The 11827-nt window shown below is 50.5% G+C and overlaps 1 protein-coding gene across 3 annotated transcripts; it reads right to left on the bottom strand.

Moving 5' to 3' along the window:
* Window positions 1–47: 47 nt before the first annotated feature.
* SLC35A2 (solute carrier family 35 member A2) lies at window positions 48–10810 on the bottom strand. Of its 3 annotated transcripts, none has more exons than XM_072817719.1 (5): window positions 10287–10810; window positions 8678–8860; window positions 3541–3692; window positions 1734–2482; window positions 48–354 (listed from the first exon to the last, which is right to left on the bottom strand). In XM_072817719.1, the coding sequence occupies exons 1-5, from the start codon at window positions 10492–10494 to the stop codon at window positions 327–329; spliced, it is 1320 nt and encodes a 439-aa protein (XP_072673820.1). In that variant the 5' UTR covers window positions 10495–10810; the 3' UTR covers window positions 48–326. The 3 variants fall into 3 exon arrangements, with proteins under 3 accessions (XP_072673820.1, XP_072673821.1, XP_072673822.1); XM_072817720.1 differs by having other exon boundaries at window positions 10404–10800; XM_072817721.1 differs by lacking the exon at window positions 8678–8860 and having other exon boundaries at window positions 10404–10810.
* Between the last annotated feature and the right edge of the window lie 1017 nt (window positions 10811–11827).

The raw sequence follows: 11827 nt of genomic DNA, 5'->3' as shown, positions 1-11827 counted from the left end.
GAGTGCTTTCTTTCCATGCGCTTTTGAGGCTTCCCAACCCAAGCCGGCAAGATGCAAAACACATTTTATTTGCAAAAACTCACCTAAGAAAGTGCGGGAGTGGCAGGGCTATGGGGGTGATGGGCTGGAGGCCAACGTGGGTCCTGTCCCACCCTCATTACCAGAGTTTGCTTGTGTCACCCCTGCATGGGAGCAGGAGGTGGTGAGGCCAAGTTGGAGTTCAGTGTCTACCTCCCCCCACCCCTAGTACTGATCAGAGTTTGGTCCCAGCTGGGCCAGGGCAAGAAGGGAGAACGAGGCCAAGCCAGCGTCTTCAATCCCAGCAGCTACGAACCCTTCACCTTGGTGAGCAACCTGTGGTGGGAACGGGGAGGAAAAGAAAAACACAGAGAGCTGGGGTGGGCTGGCAGGTGGGTGTCCTGAGCAAGCGAGGGCGACAGTGGTGAGGCTGGTAGTCCTGGGGTTAGTAATAGCCCACGCAGAGAGTCCCCTGGGTCAGAAAGCTACACGTGGACTAAATAAATACAACATCTTTATTTGGCATTGGGTCTCCTGATATTTGTTCATTACAGTTCCTTAGAAAACAAACCAGAAAAATCAGAACAAATTAATTAAAAATAAAGATCCAACGACCCTATGTACATAGAGCAAAGACAGCCCAGGCATCTCTTGCGCGTGCGTAGATATAGATGCACGCGTGCACACGCACACGTACACACACATCCTGGGAGACGGTTAAGGGGTTAATAAGCTTTGGGGAGTGCAGGGGACAGGTTCCACATTTCAGCATTTGAAGACACCCTCACCCTGTGACGGTGAGGGTGCCTCATACAGCTAGTGCGTATCAACAGTGTGATTGGCAGCTTTATTTTCCCTCTTGGGCTGTCTCAGACAAGAACCCTGCATCCGGCAACTGACAGTGTCTTAGATTCAATGAGATTCAGCCACTCCAAGGACCTCCCCCACCGGCTTTTCCCACACCCTGGATCATTCATTATCTGATTATACCACAAATTCCCAAACCATTAAAAACAGATGCCCCTACCGCACCCTCCCCTGGACCAGGCTGATGCAGAACATCTTAATTCCCACCCCTTCCTTCCTCTTCCTCTCCACCTGTCCCCCTCCCCCCACTCCGGGGTGCTCACAGGCCCATTTTCAAGGGTCTCCCATCAGGAAAGCTGCCCCAAGGCCACATACAAAAAAGACCGGGCTGCTAATAGGGTCTGGTCCCTTGTGGTTGTGAGGGAGGCAAAAAGGCCTCAAGCTACAGGAAGCGGAACCCCACAGGTAGGCATCCGTTTCTAAAGAGCTGTAGAATTTTTGTCCAATTTATCCTTACAAAGAGGGAGGAGGGACCGCTGGGAGGGGCTCTCCAGAGAGAGCGTGGAAGACAGGACACCTCCAGCTGAGGGCAGGCAGGCAAAGAAAGGCCTTGAACGACAATACTGCCAACCCAGTCCCCAAAGGGGTTCACTGGGGCCGGGGAGGCAGCTCTCATGATCCCCCTCCAGGGGGAGGGGGCTCAGTCTATAAGGAAGGGTTCGTGTGATGCCCCACGCCCACTCCAAAGCCCCTGCAGAAGTCTCCATGACCTGGGAGAAAACACTTCCAATCCCAGAGGAGCCAGGCCTAGTGGCAGCTGAAGTCCCTCCGGATGCCCAACACCCTCTACCCAGTCCCCCTCCCTGTGGCCCCCCACCACCACCAACCCTCACTTCACCAGCACTGACTTCGGCAGAAAGGGCTCCGTGCTGAGGTCTGCGCGATGGGAAGACAGCTTGGGTGGCGGCGGCTGCCCAGGAGGCTGCTGGTGAGTGCAGGGCCCAGAGGTGGAGGCCGAGGCTGAGGCGGAGGTGGAGGCTATGGCTTTGGCGGTGCCTCGGGGAAGGCTGTAGAGGTAGACCGCACCGATGACCAGCCCCGCACCCAGGGCAAACAATGGGTCCACGTGGAAGCCAAAGAGGCGGATGGAGGCAACAGTGGACAGCACAATGGACAGGGAGGTGGCAAAGCCCTTGAGGATGTTGTCGGCGTACTTGACGACAACAGCCACCAGCAGCCCGCCAAAGGCCTGGTTGAGTACCACGCCCCAGACGGCAGGTGTGTACCCAAAAAAGAAGCCACGGCGGGCTACGGCTGTGCCCTCAGCCCACCAAAGCCCTACCAGGCCCAGTGCCGTGCCGAAGAGGCCCAGTTGCAGGTTGCGGAGCCACACCGAGCCCGAGCTGCCCTTGAGGATCTTCTCGAAGTAGACGCCCGCGAAGCCTGAGGACAGACACGAGGCCACGACGGCTGCAAGGCCTGCCCCGGGGTTCTGATCCAGTGGCCGAGGGCCCCCACCACCAGCTTGCTGTGCCTGGACAATGGCAACTCCAGTGAAGAGAAGCAACAGGGAGGCCCACTGCAGCCGGGAAAGGCTGCGGTTCAGCATGAGCACGGAGAACAGCGCCGTGGTCAGGATCTTCAGCTGGTACGTCACCTGCAGGGGGGTGGGCCACCAATGCGGAAGGCACTTAGGGGCTGTTCCCCACCTCCCCACCCCACGTGCCCAGGGGGAGGGACGGGGCAGGGCAGGTGACAAGAACAGCCAGCCAGGGGCGCCAGGGTGGCTCAGGCAGGTGGGCATCTGCCTTTGGCTTGGTTCATGATCCTGGAGTCCCAGTATCAAGCCCCATGTTGGGCTCCCTGCTCGTGCTCTCACTCTTTCTCTCAAATAAATAAAATCTTAAAAAAAAAAAAAAAGATCCAGCTATTGGCCACTGACTGACAGGTAGCTAAAGAGCTCTGAGCTGCTTCCCAGAAAGTCCACAGCTATGCAAGGAAGTCCTGGGCCACACCCGAGTCCACATCCCCTCCAAATTTTCTGGCTGTGTGATAAGGAATGAAGCACTTGGACCAACTCGGTCCAGACATCATCTGTAAAATACAGCTGTTGTGTGTGAACCAGCTTATGCAGGTTAATGACGGAGTGACTGGCTCCTTGATGAGGCACACGCACGCATGTGTGTGTCTTGATAAATATGTACTAATGGAAACAAATCAGCCACAACGATAATGTTGGCACACATTTACACAGTGCTTGCTTTTGTGCCAGTGTGGGTCTGAGCACTTGATATGAATCCATTCATTTAGTGCTCTCACTTATGGAGCAGATACTATTGTAACATGCAATGGAAGAATGAGAAGCCACAGAGGGGTTATGCAACTTGCCCAAAGAGCACACAGCTGGAAAGTAGCAGAGGTGGGATTTGAACCCAGAGAGCCTGGCTCCACACTCTTTAACTGTGTTCCAGGGCCACCTGCAAACAGCCAAAAGCTCACCAATGCCAACCAAGGGCTCTTCCCGGGGATTATTTCTTTCAGCTGTCCCAGCATACTGGCATGGAGGCATTCCCATTCCCAGTTCTCATGGATGAAGACACCGAGGGTGTGGCAAAGGTGACACAGATCATGCCCTCTGCAACCCTCCCTCACCAGCATCACATCTCCCCCATCCCAGCCAGTTCTGCCAAAGGCTGTGCTGGGCCTGGGGCTCACCTGGAACGTGGCAGCTGGCAGGTTGGAGATGGCCACATACTGGAGGTTATTCTGCAGGGTGTAGATGAGGGAGGGCACTGCGAGCTTGAGTGTGTCCACATACTGCACCAGGACAGCCTCATGCAGGAAGAGTGCCAGGTGCTTCACGTTACCTACGTGGGGGGAAGGACAGCCTCCCTTTAGTGCTGCAGATCCTCTGAGGGCCAGGACTGGGCCTATTCCTGTGTCTCCTCACCCCTGCCCTGACCTCCCAGGGGCTCAGAGGCGGTCTGCACTCTCAGTTTCCCTGCAGTACAACTGCAGCTCTGGGAGACCTTTCAGCTCTCAGTTTAACGGACACCAATCGTCCTTAACTCTGTGTCTGAGAATCACGGACTGTATTCACACAGCATACAGCCCACCTCCCTGGCAGTGTCCCATTCGGGGCAAGCACTCAATACACGTGTATGTCCAGTGAAATAGTCAGCATTAGCTAGCTCGTGAGGTAGAAGCCTTAGCAAGCCTGCTGACCGGAGGGGAGGTTTGAGACTCAACTTTTACACTTATCCTAGCTCTTTAACTGGCCTAAGAGCTGCCTGAGGGCAGGGACCATATCCCATTCGGATGCACATCCCTGTCAGCCCTACAAACAAGTGACATGTCTGTCCTTGCCATATGGAAGAGTGGAAGCTTGACTATTTTTTTAAATATTTTATTTATTCATAAGAGATACAGAGTGAGTCAGAGACACAGGCAGAGGGAGAAGCAGGCTCCTTGCAGGGAGCCCAAGGCAAGACTCAATCCCAGGACCCTGGGATCACAACCTGAGCCAAAGGGACTCAACTACTGAGCCACTCAGGTGTCCCTGGAAGCTTGACTATATTAAGCAGAAAAGTCTGGCAGGGACCTGCTCCCACCAACACATGAGAACACCCTCCTGAGGAGTAAGGCCTCTGCAAATCTCACCCCACTTCTTTGCAGTTCATCTTTTAAGTCTCAGTTAGTGTTGTTCCTCTGTGAAAACCCCACAACCACTGCACAAGGTTATCACAGGAACTCATGCTGAAGGCTCGTTCACAAAACCCTGTCCTTACCTTTCATAGCATTAATCCCAGGAGTAATTACCACTCTTGAACCCCTTACCCAAATCCTCTGGGCCTAGGGATTTGGGTGTTTGACATTTTCTAAGTGTTAGGAAGGTAACATGGTGTATCTAGCATGCACTTCACATTAACACATGCCACACGCATAGGGCTGTGCACCATAATCACACACATTCCTATTTCTGTGGCAACCTGGGTAAATGTCCACACCAAATGAGAAAAATTAAAAACCACCTATATACAAATAGCCCTACGTTAGGTCAGGCCAAGTTTTACCACAAAACTAATTCAGGAAAAAAAACATGGGAGAGGGGTTGAAATTGTAGATTAGAGGCAAAGGCCTGCGATTAAGTCTGTGCCTATTTGTTTCTCCTCACGTAAAATATCAGCCCTCTGTGGGCAGGATGCAGCCTCCATGGCCGGAGCAGGGCCTGCCACAGTGAGCACTGGAAAGTGTCTCAGAATCAATTGATAGCAGAGAAGATTTAAAAAAAAGATAGGGGGCACCTGGGTGGCTCAATGGTTATCATCTGCCTTCAGCTCAAGTGATCCCGGGGTCCTGGGATGGAGTCCCACATTGGGCCCCACAGGGAGCTTGCTTCTCCTTCTGCCTTTGTCTCTGCCTCTCGTGAATAAATAAATAAAATCTTAAAAAAAAACCCAGAGCAGATGATGGACCTTGAGGGCATTACGCTAAGTGAAAGAAGTCAGACCCAAAAAGACAAATGATTTCACTGACTTGTGGAATCTAAAAAACAAAGCAAACAGGGATGCCTGGGTGGCTTAACGGTTGAGCGTCTGCCTTCGGCCCAAGGCATGATCCTGGAGTTCCAGGATCAAGTCCCATATCGGGCTCCCTGCATAGAGCCTGCTTCTCCTCCCTCTGCCTATGTCTCTGCCTCTTTCTCTCTGTGTGTCTCTTGTGAATAAATAAATAAAATCTAAATAAAATAAATTTAAAAACAAAACAAACAACAAAAATAGAAACAGACTCCTAGAGAACTGTGCTTGCCAGTTGGGAGATGGGTGAAATAGGTGAAGCGGGTGAAAAGGTACAAACTTCTAGTTATAAAAACAAGTCAGTCACAGAGATGAAAAGTACAGCATAGGGAACACAGCCAGTAATATGGTAACAACTTTGTATGAGGACTACGCTGATCGTGGTGAGCACTGTGTAATGTAAAGAATTGTTCCAGCACGATGTTGTATACTTGAAACTAATATTATAGGTGACCCTTGTTCAAGAGTTAGGGCACTGACTCCCCCACACAGTTAAAAATCCACATAGAACTTTTGATACCCCTCACTCCCAGACTTAACTCCTAATAGCCTCCTAGTGACTGGAAGCCTTACTGATAATATAAACAGTTCATTAATATGTATTTTGTACATGTATTATATGCTGTGTTCCTATAATAAAGTACACCAGAGAAAAAGAAAAGCATGAGGAAAATACATTTTTAGTACTGTACTGTATTTATTAGGAAAAAACCTGCATCTTGGGATCCCTGGGTGGCTCAGCGGTTTGGCGCCTGCCTTTGGCCCAGGGCGTGATCCTGGAGTCCCGGGATCGAATTCCACATCGGGCTCCCTGCATGGAGCCTGCTTCTCCCTCTGCCTGCGTCTCTGCCTCTCTCTCTCTCTCTCTCTCTCATGAATAAATAAAATCTTAAAAAAAAACCCTGCATCTAAGTGGACCTGCACAGTTTAACCCATGTTGTTCAAGGGTTAACTGTATATGTCAACTATACTTCAATTAAAAAAAAAAAAAAAAAGAACAGGTGAGTTTCCAAACTGCTGCCTCCCAGGGCCACATGGAGCTAATGAATGGGAAAGAATGTTTTCTTCAGAGATACCTGGTGGCTCAGTTGGTTAAGCATCTGCCTTCAGCTCACATCATGATCCTGGGGTCCTGGGATCGAGCCCCACACTGGGCTTCCTGCCTGGCGGGAAACCTGCTTCTCCCTCTCCCTCTGCCTGCCGCTCCTCCTGCTTGTGCTGTCAAATAAATAAAGTCTTAAAAAAAGGTTTCTTGGGGTGCCTGGGTGGCTCAGTTGGTTGGGTGCCCCTTCAGCTTGGGTCCTGATCCCGGGTTCCTAGGATCAAGCCCTGTGTCGAGCTCCCTGTTTTGCAGGGAGCCTGTTTTCTCTCTCTCTCCCTGCAAATAAATAAATCTTTCTCTCTCAAATAAATAAATCTTTTAAAAATTAAAGAAAATGTTTTCTTCAGTGTAAATACTGACAGCAGAGGTAGAATGTACACCTGCATTCTCTACACAGGCAAGGCCTTTATTTTTTTGAAGATTTCTTTATTATTTTTTTTAAAGATTTTATTTATTTATTCATGAGAGACACAGACAGAGAGAGAGGCAGAGACACAGGCAGAGAGAGAAGCAGGCTCCATGCAGGAAGCCTGATGTGGAACTCGATCCCGGGACTCCAGGACCATGCCCTGGGCCGAAGGCAGGCACTAAACCACTGAGCCATCCAGGGATCCCAAAGATTTCTTTATTAGAGAGGGAGTGTGCAAGCACAAATGGGGGGCAGGGGCAGAGGGAGAGGATCTCAAGCAGACTCCCTGCTGCTGAGTAAAGAGCCAACATGGAGCTCAATCCCACAGCCCTGAGATCATGACCTGAGCTGAAATCAAGAGTCTGATGCTTAACCAAATGAACCACACAGGCACCCTAGTAAGGCCTTTATAGAGAAACAACTGGCAACATTTTAAAGCTGGCCTTTAGGAAGGTGTTTAAATTAGTAGATAAAATCAAACTTATAGGAAATACAGGGGGTAGAAGAACATGTTAAATGATACCACAGGGAGGCAGCCAGCAAAATCCAAGCTATCCAAAATATACAAGACAAACGACCTGCTCTCTTCAACAAATTTACTACAGATCAAAAAGAGCTAGAGAAGGGGTGCCTGGGTGGCTCAGTGGTTGAGCATCTGCCTTTGGCTCAAGGTGTGATCCTGGGGGGAGCCTGCTTCTCCCTCTGCCTGTGTGTCTCTCATGAACAAACAAATAAAATCTTAAAAAAAAAGAACTGGGTGGGAACCCCTGAGGTTAACAGACCTAGAAGCCATAATGAATTACAAGGCACTGACCTTATATAAACCAGATTGAAACAAATTCTTAAAAATTCTTTTTTTATTCATGCGAGACACAGAGAGGCAGAGACATAGGCAGAGGGAGAGGCAGGTTCCATGTAGGAAGCCCAACGTGAAACTCGATCCCGGCACTCCAGGATCACACCCTGTGCCAAAGGCAGATGCACTCAACTGCTGAGCCACCCAGGCGTCCCCAAATTCTTAAAAATTCTTATGATATTTGAGAAAGCATTGTAAATCTGATTAAATGACTGGATATTTGAATATTTTGTTAATTTTAAGAATTACTGTTAATTTTTTGATGTATGATTTTTAGATATTGTGGTTATTTTTTAATGTACCAAAATATTTATTTTGATAGTAAGAGGGTGGGGGATTTACTTCAAAATAATACTTACTACATGTGGGACATACTGCAGTGTAATAAGGCAGGGGGTGGATAGGTAGGCAGACATGTAGATTGAGTGTACATATACTCAGTGTAGAGGAGTGGATAATCACTGATACTGTTAATGGCAGAGTGGCCATGAGTTGACAATTGATGAATCTGGCTGATGGGTACATGAACATTTTAATATTTTATTATTCTCTCCGAGTTTGTGTATGTTTAAAGTTATCCAAAATGCAAAGTTAAAGGGAAATAAATGAACCTAAGTATCCCCTACTACCTTATGGACACAGATTGTCTCACTCCTACAGTCCACAGAGGCCAGCTCCCAGATGTTAGGAGTACAATAAAAGTGTGGATGCAGCTACTCATAGCTGGAGTGATAAGGCAGATGAGCTGCACTTACACACTCCCCAGGTGGTTTCAGAGACACAGTGATATAGTGATATTCCCCCAGCAAACCCTCCATATGGGCATGGGTACACACACACACACACACACACACACACAGTCCCACCCACTGACTCCAGTGCAGCCCTCTCCCCTTGCTGTCTCATACCCCTCTTTTGTGCGAAGAGCAGCAGCAGGCAGGTGAGACCTTTGAGCACTTCGGCCATGACCACAGCAGTGGTGGCAAAGAAGCGGTCCCCAGGCAGTGTGCGGGCGTAGCGGATGCTGAGGATGAGGGAGGCATTCTGGACCACCAGCACAGCTAGGGATATGTATTTGAGGCGCCGGTGAGCTGTGGGAAATGGAATGAGCAAGGAGGAAGAAGGGGTCAGAAGATGCTGGGGCACAGCCACACCACCACCTTCCCCTTCACTCCTTTCTCAACCAGGATCCTCCTAGCCATTGCCACTTCCTCACTCTGCCTCCCTATCCTGACCCAATGGGGTCTGAATCCCATCTACTTCCACTGCTTCAACAGGCAGAAGAGCCACAAAGGGGGAAGTAGGCCTCACCCTGTCCAGCTCATACCCAGAATCCTTGCTGAGCTATTAGGAAATGGCTGGAGCAGGTGCTGGACATACTTGGCCCCCTCTCTCCCTCCTCTGTGTGAGAAGCAACTCACAGAATACCAATCATATTCTCAACATTTATTGAGTGCTGACCATCTGTCTATCACTGGGGTAAAGGATTTATATGGATTACCTCAGTAGACCCCTACACTGCTCTGATCTCTGAGTGGGCTACAAGGATTCCATTCTGTGGGTGAACAAACTGAAAGTTTATATGAGATGATGCTTCTTTTTAATGAGGGGTTGTCCTATATAAAGAATGATACCTAAATACAGGGAATGAGACCATGGTATAAGGCATGTCCAGCCCCTAAAGAATGGTCTTTCTCCCATCTAAGATATTATTCCATTCCCTCACACTAACAATTATCTCTCCAACTCCTACCTTCTATGACCACCAGAGTCCTCCTGACCCAGAATGGTTTCACAAACATAAGAAATAATTCCTCCACAGTCTCTAGGATTGAACTCCATATAATAAATGGTTACTGCACCAAGCATGGTCTGGTTCCCTCGAGGACATAAGGAAATATTCCCCTATACTCCACATGGTCCTGTCATCCTCCCACCACAGCACCGCTCCTACCTCCAGCCAAGGAATCATTCCTTGTTCAACTCACACTCACAACGAACTCTCCCTGCTATAAAGAAGGGCTCCACACCCTTAGAATGTCTTTTCTCTGCCATATAAGGAAGGACCCTCCCACTCCAATATACAAGGAACTCTTACTGCATTAGGAAGGAACCCCCCAGAATGGTCTTCTCTCCTTATAATGGACATCCCAATCCTCAAAATGGACCTCTAAGTCAGGTAAGGAAGGACCTGCCCCACACTAATTCACAATAGCCCCTATCCCTTTATACAAGAAACCACCACCCTCAGAATAGCCTCTTTCTTCTAGAAGGAACAACGTTCCTAACCTCAAAATGCTCTCTCCCTGCTCTAAGGACGGACCCCCTACACACTCAGAATGGTCTTAGTGGTCTTAGCCTCCCCCAAAGGCTAAAACCCCCCAGACTCAGAATGATCTCTACTGTCCATATGCAGAAGGGACCCTCCCATCACCCTCAGAAAGGTCTCTTCTCCGCTTTCCAACACACTCACAATAGCCATTCCGTCCTCCCTCCCCAACCCCCCCCGCTACATACACACATAGGTCGGTCCATACGGGATGCTCTCTCTCGCTTCAGTGAGGAACCTTCCTGACCCCTCAGCGATCCTGACCCTCGCCCCACCGCCACCGGGTCGACCACAGCCTGTCTCACCCGCACTAGCGGTTCCAGGCTCCAACGACCCCGCGGAGACCGCCCCTGGCCCAGCCGCCGCGTTGGAACCGCCGGACCCCACCGCTGCCATGTTGGCATCTGCCTGGTCCGTCCCCTCGGCAACAGCAGGGCACTTCCGTGTCCGTCACTTCCACTTCCGGCCTCCGTGATGGAGATGGGGAGAGTGAAGGGCTGGCCAGAGCAGTAGCTCTCCTCGTCCGCTCCCCAACAGTGAGTCTAAGACCGCAGCCTTGGGATTTCCAGATTCCGTTGGGATGGGGAAACCCGACTCGTGACCGCCTCGGCCTCCTGCCGTCTCTACCGAGCCTCATTGGTTCCTTCCAGTTACTAGACCCGCCTTCGTCTTCATTGATCCCGCTTTCCAGATCGCCCGCCCATCGTGTGTCCTTGTCTCATTGGTTCAGCGAATCCTCATCTATCTCGGCTCCTCATTGGCACCTTCTACAGATGATCCCGCCCTTTCGGCACCCAAACTCCTGGGTACCTTTGTGATTGGACCGAAGTTCCTCTTTCCCCCACCTCCCGGCGAAGCCCCACCCCTTAGAGAGCCCGCGGGCATCTGGGAGGAAACAGACCTCACCGCGGGGCAGGTGAGGGTCTGGCAGTTAAGGGAGCCTAAGCCAGCAGAGCCATTGGGGCCGCACAGGTGAGAAGGCATAGAAGTGAGACTGAGACGGAGAGTAGGGAGGATAAGCGAGTTCCCACTGTGGAGGGAAACTGCGAAGGGGACAGGTAAGCCACCAGGTGAGGGGCTTTCAGCTTAGCTTTTGAAAGCGGGGCAAGAGGGACGCCTGCGTGGCTCAGCGGTTGAGCGTCTGCTTTTGGCTCAGGGCGTGATCCTGGGAGTCCCGGGATCGAGTACCACCCCGCATGGAGCCTGCTTCTCCCTCTGCCTCTCTCATGAATAGGTAAATAAAATCTTAAAGAAAGCGGGGCAAGAGAGGGTACAGCTGATGTCAGGGCAGGTATGTGGAGAAGCGAGGAAGGAGATGAGAGGGATGAACAAGACCAGGGAGAGGTGAAAAGGTAGGGGCAAAACGCATGGCTTACACTCAGGATGTTATTGGGAAACGAGGAAGGGCAGGGAAGGCTTTTGTCAGTGTCCAACCCCCCCCCCCACTGGTGACCCTAAAGGTCTTTTTTTCCCTGTGAGAGAGGGCTTTATTTTCCTCCCCTGGAATGGAGGGGGTCAGTTTTCTCTGTCCAGACAAGCCATCTTTGACTGGGGACAGGTCTCAAACATCTTCAGTGTCTATAGTATCTCCAACGGTGCCCTTCTGCACATCCTGGGAGCTACGTAAGAGCTGGAATGGGGGAAATCAAGTTTTTCTTTGTGGTCTCGCTTAACTGAACCCATAAAAGAGCTTTAGGACAGTACCACAAGGCTAAGGCTTCCCAAGGGC

Source organism: Canis lupus, chromosome X (assembly GCF_048164855.1).
Source record: "Canis lupus baileyi chromosome X, mCanLup2.hap1, whole genome shotgun sequence".
In the NCBI taxonomy this organism is placed as follows: domain Eukaryota; kingdom Metazoa; phylum Chordata; class Mammalia; order Carnivora; family Canidae; genus Canis; species Canis lupus.
This window is presented reverse-complemented; position numbering and strand designations above follow the sequence as displayed.

Coding starts and splice junctions, on each gene's coding strand:
- SLC35A2 (XM_072817719.1), bottom strand. CDS start 10,494: ATGGCAGCGGTGGGGTCCGGCGGTTCCAACGCGGCGGCTGGGCCAGGG. Junction 8,861..10,286: donor GTATGGACCGACCTATGTGT/GTATGTAGCGGG, acceptor CATTTCCCACAG/CTCACCGGCGCCTCAAATAC. Junction 355..1,733: donor ACGGAGCCCTTTCTGCCGAA/GTCAGTGCTGGT, acceptor TTCCCACCACAG/GTTGCTCACCAAGGTGAAGG.